The sequence below is a fragment of the Primulina tabacum genome, chromosome 15 (assembly GCF_025594145.1).
Source record: "Primulina tabacum isolate GXHZ01 chromosome 15, ASM2559414v2, whole genome shotgun sequence".
NCBI classification, from domain to species: domain Eukaryota; kingdom Viridiplantae; phylum Streptophyta; class Magnoliopsida; order Lamiales; family Gesneriaceae; genus Primulina; species Primulina tabacum.
In genome coordinates, this window is record NC_134564.1 from 27769824 (window position 1) to 27781318 (window position 11495).

The following is an 11495-nucleotide window of genomic DNA, read 5'->3' on the forward strand; positions in this document are numbered from 1 at the left end:
TCATTCCCCACACCCCAATTTCGAATCCCCTAGCTGCAATTCTCGAAAATTCCAGCAACTTGTCATAGCCGAAACTCTGCTGAAAAACTTCCAAATTCGTCCAAGAAGCCAAGCCGAAGTGCCGTCGAGTGAAAGGCAAGGAACGATCCACTTCGAGAAGCCAAGCACCTACGTTTTCTTAGCATCAATAATTATTGTATGTGTGCTTGTTTTTAAAATTTAAATTTCAGTTTTATGCATATGAAGTTTTTGGTTTTAAAAATTCGGTCGAGCTCCGTCTTCCGTCTAGACGTTATTACGAAAATTGTTACGTGTATGTGTTGACACTGTGAGGATTACCTGAAAATGGGTTGAATTCCAACATATGGCCCTTAACGGTGGGATACACCATTTTATGGCATCACCTCCTTAGAGGATTAAAACTTAGGGACTGATGTCAGTAAACCGTTGAAAGGTGAAAAATCGCAGTGTTGTTGTGTTACAGATATGATGTTACGATTATGAAAAGCATTTTGTATTTATATGTATGTTTCGAAAATGTTATAAAATTGTTATGTTGTGTTCAATCCCCCATTTATTGAGTATTCCCAAAATACTCACCCCCCTTACAACTCTTCCCAGATAAGGCCGAAGAACAGGTTGAGGATGAAGAGTCTGAGCAGTTTTGGGGTTAGTGATCCGCGAGATCAGTAGTAGTTATATTTCGAATTTATTGCTTATTACTTTGTAAGACGCTTCCGCATTTATTTCCGTTGCTTAGTGATTGTGGTTGTAAAGACAATGTTTATCTCGTTGAAATTATGAATTATAAACTGGTTTCGGTTTATACTGTGCTACAAAGGCTTGTTGTTTCGATTGTGTGATTGTTAAACAACGTCGGTGTCAATCCCGAGTCTCGGGGCGTGACATTTAAGTGGTATCAGAGCCGCCAGGTTCATAATCCGGGTGGGGAAGAAATTTTTCGGGAAAAATTTTCGGTGAGATTTTGAAAATCGGCCAATGCTATCCCCCCTCCGAAACGGCCCAACGAGCGGTTTTCACCACTTTGTCGTGAGGTAGGGCTGAAATCGCGAAATTCCTCCGTTTAGGCCTCCGAAACGTCGTTTTTGCCGTTTTAGGAAATATTCGTAGACCCTATAACTTCTCGTAGGAAATTCCGAATTCGATTCCGTCGATTGTTTTGGAATCCTCTCGACATATTCTTCGAACCCATATGTCTAATTCCAAACTCTCCATTTTTGGAAAAAAAAATATATTTATGTAATTTTCGAAAATTTCATATATATTTCATATTGTCCCTTATTATATACTGTCTCTTTCCGATTCTGAGCATTTCCATTTTTTTTTTATTTCAGGAAATGGCTCCATCTACTCCCATGCGACCCCGCACCCGTGCCCAAGCTGCCATTCGTTTGAAGGAGCTTGCCCTTCACTATCAGTCCCGTCAGATTCAGAGACTTAGAGCCAGACTGAGTGAGAGGCGGAGGGAGGTCGAGACTTTAGCCGCTGAGAAAGAGGAGATTTGGTGCGCCTTAACCAGTCTATCTATCAGGGTGAGCTAGTTAGAGGTGATAACATGGACCTAAAAGATGTCATAGAGCAGTGCAAGTCTCAACATGGAAGGTTACGAGAGGATACAGAGCGTTATCGCAAGGAGCTGGAGGAAGAGAAACAGCAGAATGCCAAAGGTAAGAGAAGACTGGAGAATTCGTGTGAGGCCATGAACAGCCTCGCGTATGTAAGCCAACGTCTGACCCAACAGGTGGAAACTCTAAAGGACCAACTCAAGCAGAAGAAACAGTACCATCTGCAGTATCAGCAGCATTAAAATGACGAGATGGACGCGGCTGATGTGGAGGTACAGGGACTTAAGACACATGTGGCGCAGCTCATGGAAGAGAACGCCCAGCTCAACCATATGGTAGAGATACTGCAAGAGGAAGAGCCAGAGGAAGAACCGGAAGAGGAGGAACCGATAGAGATAGATGAGCCCATAGCAGCAGTTGGTGACGGAGAGATAGATGACTAGGCAATCGTAGTTACCTTTCTTTATTATTAGGAGTTATTTTATCATTGTTGCTATGTTATTCAGTACGATTTATTTCCATTCAGTATGCTTTGATCATTCAATTGTTTCTTTACATTCAAAAATTAATAAAATTATGATTATTTATTAATCTCAGTTGTTCCAGCGTAACTTATTTATTCAATCTTGCCATTATACACAACAAATTCTTAGAAGCGTTTAAATTGTAGGAAATGGCCGGTAGACCACCAAGACAAAACCGCAACCCCCGTTATGTCAATAACAACAATGCCAACAAAGAAGATAATGGGCCACCGCTTGAGCTCAGTCTTAACCCGGCCGACCTGATGGCCATAGCCACGATCGTGGCAACGACACTGCAAGGATTAGTGAACCCGAATGCCAATCAACCACCACCGCCTCCACCGCAGCACGGAGTCAAGTACCACTATGAGTCACTGCGCAAGAACAGGTGTCCAAATTTCAGTGGCGTTGCAGACCCTGAAGTTAGCCAGAGTTGGCTGAAAAGCGTGGAGACCCAGCTGCGACTGTTGGAAGTTCCCGAGGTACTGAAACTGGATGTGATAGTGCCTTTCCTGGAAGATAAATCAGGCAAATAGTGGGAAGCAATCTCGCCAGCCATGTCAGCTGCAGGACCAATCATGTAGCAGCGATTTAAGGACGCCTTACTGAAACAGTATTATCCAGCCGAGGTCAGACTGCAGAAACTGAGTGAGTTTGAAAACTTCATTCAAGCTCCGGATATGTCAGTCGTGGAATACACCTCCCAGTTCAATGCTCTTGGATCTTATGCTCCGACCATCATGGCGGATGAAGCCTTGAAATTGCATCGCTTCAAGAAGGGGTTGAACAGCATAATCCAGTCGGCTTTGGCAGTCTATCAGCCAACGAATTTTTCAGATCTAATGGGTGCAGCTATCCGAGCTAAAACTGATATCCAGCGCAGGGAAAAGGAATTTAAGAACAAGAGGCCTATGAGTAGTCAACCCCCACGTAACGGTCAGACTTTCAAGAGGCCTAACCAGTCAGGTGGACCATCAAAAGGGCCTTCGCCTGCCACAAACGACCAAGCTATTAAGCCTTGCCCAACGTGCCACTTACAACACCTGGGAGAGTGTCGTAGAGCGAGCGGTGTCTGCTTTGGATGTGGGAAACCAGGACACCGTATGGCAGAATGTCCATACGCCACCAACAGAACACCTGGACTGGGTAAAGGAGACAGGTCAAAATCAGGGGTGAACGCCAATAAGCCACGGGAGAACAAACCAAATGCCAGGGTGTTTGCCACAACGCAAGAGGAAGCAGACGACGCGAAAGATGTCGTGTCAGGTACCATATTTATTCAGCAAGTGCCTGGTTATGTGTTTTTTGACTGCGGTGCTACACATTCTTTTATGTCTAAGAGATTTGCTAAGAAGTTAGGATGTAAGCCTGAGAAACTAAATGAGCCCTTTCGAATAGCCAAACCTACAAGTAGGGCCATTGAAACTCACGGAATTTACAGAGATTGTAAGATTAGTATTAGTAATCAGACTTTTAGCGCCGACTTGATACAGTTCATCATGGTCGATTTCGACATCATCTTAGGAATGGATTGGTTAGCCAAGAACAATGCAATGGTAGATTGTAAAGGGAAGAAAGTCAAACTCATAACTCCGAATCAGGAAGAATTCGTGTATCAAGGTCAACCCAAGGAACGGAAATCACTACTTTCCTCATCTCAAGCTTGGAGAGCCATGAAATCCGGAGAAGACATCTACCTAGCAATGGTCAGTGAAGTAAGAGAAGAAGTCGAGATGAAACTGGAGGACATCCTGATAGTGAGAGAGTTCCCAGATGTTTTTCCAGAAGAACTCTCGGGGACGGTCCCGAACCGCGAAGTGGAGTTCGAGATCAATCTGGTTCCCGGTGCTGCACCAATCTCTAAAGCACCTTACAGGATGGAACCAGCCGAACTCAAGGAGCTGAAAGAAAAACTCCAAGAATTGCTAGATAAAAGGCAAATTCGACCGAGTGTGTCCCCATGGGGAGCTCCAGTACTCTTCGTGAAGAAGAAAGACGGGAGTATGAGATTGTGCATCGACTATAGAGAACTAAACAAGATCACAATCAAGAACAGGTACCCTCTACCTCGGATAGATGATTTGTTTGATCAGCTTAAGGGAGCCGCCGTCTTTTCTAAACTGGATCTGAGGACAGATTACCATCAGTTGAAAGTCAGGGCTGAAGATATCCCCAAAACAGCCTTTCGGACCAGATATGGGCATTATTAATTCACAGTGATGCCTTTTGGACTATCCAATGCACCGACAACATTCATGGATCTGATGAACAGAGTATTCAAGCCATTCCTGGATCAGTTCATAGTGGTATTCATCGACGACATCCTTGTCTATTCTCCTGATGAGACGAGCCACAAAGAGCACCTTCACCTTGCTCTGCAAACTTTAAGAGAGAATAAGCTCTATGCCAAGTTTAGCAAGTGTGAATTATGGCTAAGGAGTGTGTCATTTCTAGGACACGTGATATCAAAAGAAGGAGTTTTTTGATTACTTCCACCTTGGCTTTGTCAACCTCAATTCCATTCTTCGAAACCTTGTGTCCTAACACAATCCCCTCTTGAACCATAAAATGACACTTCTCCCAATTCAACACCAAATTGCTCTCCTCACATCTAACTAACACCAAGTTCAAATTCTCTAAACATTCATTAAATGAGGAGCCAAAAATAGAGAAGTCATCCATAAAGATTTCAAGGAAATTTTCAGTCATGTCATGAAAGATAGCGGTCATGCATCTTTGAAATGTTGCAGGTGCATTGCATAAACCAAAGGGCATACGCCTAAACGCAAAAGTACCATAAGGGCAAGTGAAAGTAGTTTTCTCTTGGTCCTCAGGTGCAATTGTGATTTGATTGTATCCCGAGTATCCATCTAAAAAGCAATAAAATTCATGACCTGCTAATCGTTCAATCATTTGATCGATAAATGGCAAGGGAAAGTGATCTTTACGGGTTGCATCATTCAATTTCCTATAATCTATGCATACACGCCAACCCGTAATAGTTCTAGTGGGAATCAACTCATTTTTTTCATTAGCAATAACAGTAATCCCACCCTTTTTAGGCACACATTGTACAGGACTTACCCACGCACTATCAGAGATAGGATAGATAATACCTGCATCCAGAAGTTTAATTGTTTCAGCTTTTACTACCTCTTGCATCTTTGGATTGAGTCTCCTTTGTGGTTGTGCTAGAGGTGAGTATTTATCTTCCATCAGAATTTTGTGCATGCAGATCGAAGGACTTATCCCTTTTATGTCCGAAACCTTCCAAGCGAACGCTCCTTTATGCTCCTTGAGGACTCCCAAGAGCTTACTCTCCATATCATCTGTCAAAGAAGAGGAAATAATAACAGGCAATTTATTATTTTCTCCTAGATATACGTACTTGAGATGTGGAGGTAATGGTTTGAGCTCCAAAGTAGGTGGCTCCTTTAGGCTTGACTTTTGAGGCATTAAATCTTTTCTGTCTCCCAATTCCTCTAGTCTAAGCCTCACTTGCTTTCTCCAAGGTGGAATGGCATTCAAATGAGCTACCATCTCCATCTTTTCCTCGTCTAGCTCGTCCTCCTGCTTTTCAGTAGTGAGAGTGGCCTCCAATGGTTCTTTCAATCCATCCTGCACAAAATCACAAACAAGCGAATCCAAGACATCAATACGAAAGCAACTATCATTGTGCATTGTGTGCTTGAGAGTATTGAAAACATCAAAAATAATTTCTTCTTCTCCAACTCTCAGTCTCAATTTCCCCTCCTCAACATCAATCAGTGCTTTCCCTGTAGCCAGAAACGGTCTCCCTAGGATTAAAGGCATCTCTAAATCTTCCTCCATGTCAAGTACCACAAAGTCTGCAGGAAAAATAAACTTATCCACTTTCACCAGAACATCTTCGATAATCCCACGTGGATACTTGACAGATCTGTCAGCCAGCTGCAACGACATCCTAGTTGGCTTGGGTTCACCTAATCCCAGTCTCCTAAACACAGAAAAAGGCATCAGATTAATGCTCGCACCAAGATCACATAGAGCTTTATGAAAATTAATGTCACCAATAATGCAAGGTATCGAGAAACTCCCTGGATCTTTTTGCTTCGGAGGCATCTTGTTTTGAACTAAAGCGGAGCAATTTTCGGTCAAATTCACCGTCATATGATCTTCTAGCTTCCGCTTATTTTCTAAGATATCTTTCAAGAATTTTGCATAACTTGGCATATTCAATAAAGCATCAGCAAAAAGAATGTTAATATGCAATTTTTTAAATATCTCAAGAAATTTACCAAATTGTGCATCTAATTTAGCTTTCTTCATTGCTGCAGGAAAAGGTGGAGGGATAACAATTTTATTCTGTGCAATAGGTGTAGATGTAGAGTTAGAAGACTTACCTCCTCGATTTTTCACCTCATCCTCACCGTGCTTGGTCTTTTCCTCATTAGACCCGAGTGTTTTTCCACTACGCAATTCCACCGCCTTCACATGTTCTCTTGGGTTAGTTTCCGTGTTGCTTGGTAAAGTTCCTTGCTCCCTATTAGCAATCAGCTTAGCCAATTGTCCAATTTGATTCTCTAACCCCTTTATGGATGCATCTTGGTTCTGAAATCGCATCTCTGTTGCAAAAATAAATTTAGTCATCATTTGCTCTAAATTGGACTTCTCCTCCCGAGACGGTTCTGGCTTGAATCCTTGGTGCATCACATATGGTGGACCTCTTTGTTGGCGATGTTGGTTGTTTTGACCTCCCCATGAAAAGTTTGGGTGATTCCTCCATCCCGGATTATATGTGTTCGAGTAAGGGTCATTTCTAGGACGGTTCTGGAATCCCACTTGTTTTACCGGTGCTCCCTCAGGCACATAGAATGGATTGCCATCTTGGAAATCCCGCACATCATGCTCACCCCCACACTTATCACAGAAAATTTCTTGCAGACGCATAGCCGACCCACTCATGCTCATCCCATCAATATTTCTATTCAAAGACTCTAACTGTGCTAAAACCGCCGACAAATCATTAACTTGATTAACTCCAGCACCTCGTCTCTGCCTATCAGACTGAGGATGATAGCTACTAGCAGCCATCTCCTCCAATAACTCATATCCTTCCTCCGCCGTCTTTCTCAGTAAGTTACCACAGGCAGCAGCATCTATCATAGTACGGTTAGGAGTAAGCAGACCGTAGTAGAAAGTTTGAACAACTAACCCAAGAGGCAGCTCATGGTGTGGACATCTCCTCAACAAGTCCTTGTAGCGCTCCCATGCCTCGTAAAGTGACTCTTGCTCATATTGAGCAAAAGTAGTAATGTCGGCTCTGAGCTTCATAGTCTTCGACGGAGGAAAGTACTTGATCAGGAACGCCTTTGCCATATCTTCCCATGTAGTAATAGACCCTACAGGCAAACAGTTTAACCACGACTTAGCTTTATCTCTCAGTGAAAATGGAAATAAACGCAAACGAACAGCGTCATCAGACACGCCATTAAACTTAAAAGTATCACAAATTTCAAGAAAGTCAGCTATATGAGAATTAGGGTCGTCAAGTGCACTTCCCCCAAATTGGACAGTGTTCTGAATCATCTGAATGATAGCTGGCTTGATCTCAAACTGATTAGCTCGGATGACTGGTCTTACGATGCTTGGACGTGCTCCATCAAGAGACGGCTGTGCATAATCCAACATCGGTATACGCCTTGGCTCCTCTCTTTGTTGATCGCCTTCCATTCTTTCCTTCGCTCTTTGCTGCTGTAGTCGACGTCTAGCTGTGCGTTCGATCTCGGGGTCAAAAGGCTCAAGCTTAAACTCGAGTGATCTTCGCATGCACCACAAGAAAAATCTGCAACACAATGAGAGTATCAAATAACAATAAAATAAATAATACTAAAGAATTTAGATGAAAAATAAAAAATTGTGAATCAACAGTCCCCGGCAACGGCGCCAAAAACTTGATCGAGCAAAACTTGCACAGTGAATAATCCCAAAATTTATTTTATAAATGAAAGCTCGATTTAAATATCGCAAGTGCACGATAGTCAAGTTATAATAAACGTAAGTGAATACGAGTATCGTTCCACAAGGACTGCGTTACACTATTTTTATTTTCAAGTAAAATTTCTTTAGCAACAATAAAATGAGTTGATGATTAAACTAATGTAAATTAAACAACTAAAATAATTAAAATGCAAAGAAAACGTACTCAAGACCGCAATGATTAATTTGGATTAAATCAAATGAGAAATGAATTTGTTGGGAATTAGCAGTTCACCTACCACTCGTGTTTAAATAATCACACTCGACTCTTACTCGTGCGTTCGACGGAATTCCCTAGACTAATTAATATACTCTGTCAAGCTATATTAATACTAATAAAAAACATGCAGTACTCAAGTGTCCTCAAATATTTAACAGTTCAAGATTGCATTACATTCTATGGAATCCACTAGCTTTCATTCGGGTGAACTATCATTATCGACACGTACCCAATTCTGTATATCTACTAAAATTGTAAATCCGTGGTTTATACTATTTGATCGTATTGTTAACTATTCTATCGAACTCATCAACAACATGAAATAATCAAAGGAAGTTAGCTAGGCTTCGATTGAAACAAGAAATAACGATAGCATAAACAAATCACTAATAAAAACGTCGAGAAATAATGTTAAACACCGAGTACGGGGTAGGATCCCCTCAAATCCCAACAAATCTAGAGTTTAGCTACTGAAATTCATGATAAAAACCAACAATCAATGTAAGAAATAAAATACTGAATAATGAAAATACTAAAGATGACGATGGATGACGGCCACGACGCGTGGAAATCTCGAGGTCTTCGAAATCTCATTTGCTCCTAGCCTCTTCTCCAAGAAAAATGATGAAAAGTCTGATAAAGTGTGTCAAAAACGGTTGATCTCGTGTGTTAGGTCTTGGTGTAGGATAGAGTCCCTCAAAATTTGGAAACATCTTTCTCAATCTCGCTTCTCGCTAGGGCGGTATATTTTGACCGCCCTAGCGAAAGGTCCTCGAATAAGCTTCCTCGAGCATGTCCCTGGTTTCGCTGGGGCGGTCACTTTTGACCGCCCTAGCGAGACACTTGCGCAAAACAATCCTCGGCCAGACCACAATGCTCGCTGGGGCGGTCATTTTTGACCGCCCTAGCGAGACCTCTTCGATATTATGCCAAAGTTTCTCCCACTTTTTGGTTCAATTCCTACAAAATAACCACAGAATACACGAGATTAGTCAAATGCTCAATAATGCTAAAAAAATGCAAAATTCAACTAAAACAAACTAATATGATGCATGAACGCGACTCAAAATCAACACTAAAAACACGTAAAAACGAGTCCTATCAAGTGTCAATGATCGAAGGAAAGTAGAGGCAATTACAGAGTGACCAAAACCGAAGAACGCCACCGATATCAGAAGCTTTCTTGGATTAGCAGGTTACTACTGGAAGTTTGTCGAAGGGTTCTCCTCGATAGTCGTGCCACTGACGAAACTCACACAGAAAAATTTTAAATTCATCTGGAATGAGGATTGTGAGAAGAGTTTCCAGACACTGAAAGAGAAACTCGCATCCACGCCAGTATTGATCCTGCCCGCAGAGAATAAAGATTTCACTATTTACAGTGACGCCTCTAAGGACGGTCTGGGATGCGTACTAATGCAAGAAGGAAGAGTGATCGCTTATGCATCAAGACAGTTGAAACCGCACGAGCAGAACTACCTACTCATGATCTGGAGCTGACAGCGGTTGTCTTTACCTTAAAGATTTGGAGGCACTACCTCTATGGTTCCAAATATGAAATCTTCACAGACCATCAGAGCCTCAAGTACCTGTTCACCCAAAAAGAACTTAATATGTAGCAAAGGCGATGGATCGAACTTCTGAAGGACTATGACTTGACCATAAGCTACCATCCGGGTAAAGCAAACAAAATGGCTGATGCGCTAAGTCGGAAAGGCCCAGGCAAGGTAACTCTCGCTTCCCTCTCGGCCCAGCCATGTATGCAGGAGACCGTCAAGTTAAACCAAGATAGAGACCCGGTACTGCTTAAACTTAAGGACCAAGTCAAAGAAGAGAAGTCTCAAGATCATCAGATTGATGATAAGGGAACCTTATGGATGAAAGGAAGACTGTGTGTGCCCGACAGCGACAACCTTCGCCAAGAGATAATGGCAGAGGCGCACAAGTAAAAATTCTCAGTCCATCCAGCTAGTACGAATATGTACAGGGGTCTCAAGAATAATTTCTGGTGGAATGGCATGAAAAGAGATGTAGCAGAACTCGTTTCCTGATGTCAGGTATGTCAGCAAGTCAAGGCAGAACACCAGCGACCTGGAGGGTTGCTGCAACCTCTGGAAATCCCCGAGTGGAAATGAGAGCATATTTCCATGGATTTTGTGGTAGGATTGCCAAAGTCTAGGCAAAGCCACGATGGTAAATGGGTGATCGTAGACAGACTCACTAAGACCGCACACTTCCTACATGTCCATATGAATTACAATCTCGACAAGTTGGCTTTGTTGTACATGGACAACATTGTGAGGCTGCATGGAGTACCAGTGAGCATCTTATCTGATAGAGATCCGAGGTTTGTCTCGCGCTTTTGGAAGAGCTTTCAAGAGGCCATGGGAACGAAAGTGACCCTAAGTACGGCCTATCATCCTCAAACCGATGGGCAAATGGAGAGAACCATCCAAACCTTAGAAGATATGCTGCGAGCATGCGCTCTTGAATTCAGTAGCAACTGGAGCACGCATCTACCCTTAATTTAGTTTGCTTACAACAACAGCTATCACAGCAGCATCGGAATGGCTCCATACGAAGCTCTTTACGGAAGGAAATGTCGATCACCACTTTATTGGGAAGAAGTGGGAGAGAAAACTATAGTGGGACCCGAGCTAGTACAGATGACCGTGGACAAGGTTAAGATCGTTCGGGAAAAGCTCAAGGCAGCTCAAGACCGACAGAAGAGTTGGGCAGATCTGAAGAGAAGGCCTTTAGAGTTCAATGTGAGTGAGAAGGCTTATGTGAAAGTCTCGCCTGTGAGAGGAGTTGTCCGATTCAATAAAGTTGGTAAACTGAACCCTCGTTATGTGAGACCATTCGAAATCCTAGAAAAAGTGGGCACGCTAGCATGCAGGCTGGCACTGCCACCAAACATGTCAAGAATCCACAACGTGTTCCATGTATCCCAACTGAGGAGGTACATTCCAGACCCGAGTCACGTATTAGAAGTAGAACCGCTCTTGATCGAAGGGAACTTGGGAGAAGAACTGAAATACGAAGAAGTCCCTATCAGAATCGTGGACACCAAGGAACAAGTCCTCAGACGACGCATTATTCCCTACGTCAAGGTACAGTGGTCCAACCACACGGAGCGAGAAGCGA

The 11495-nt window shown here is 42.7% G+C and overlaps 1 protein-coding gene and 1 non-coding gene across 2 annotated transcripts; both read left to right on the forward strand.

Moving 5' to 3' along the window:
* The first annotated feature begins 2259 nt into the window (after positions 1-2259).
* On the forward strand, positions 2260-4320 carry LOC142526027 (uncharacterized). Its single transcript, XM_075630302.1, has 3 exons — positions 2260-2592; positions 2725-3948; positions 4204-4320. The coding sequence occupies exons 1-3, from the start codon at positions 2260-2262 to the stop codon at positions 4318-4320; spliced, it is 1674 nt and encodes a 557-aa protein (XP_075486417.1).
* Positions 4321-7313: 2993 nt separating this feature from the next.
* On the forward strand, positions 7314-7420 carry LOC142528154 (small nucleolar RNA R71). The gene has a single exon (XR_012815635.1). It is a non-coding gene; the product is annotated as a small nucleolar RNA R71 (small nucleolar RNA).
* Positions 7421-11495: the final 4075 nt, after the last annotated feature.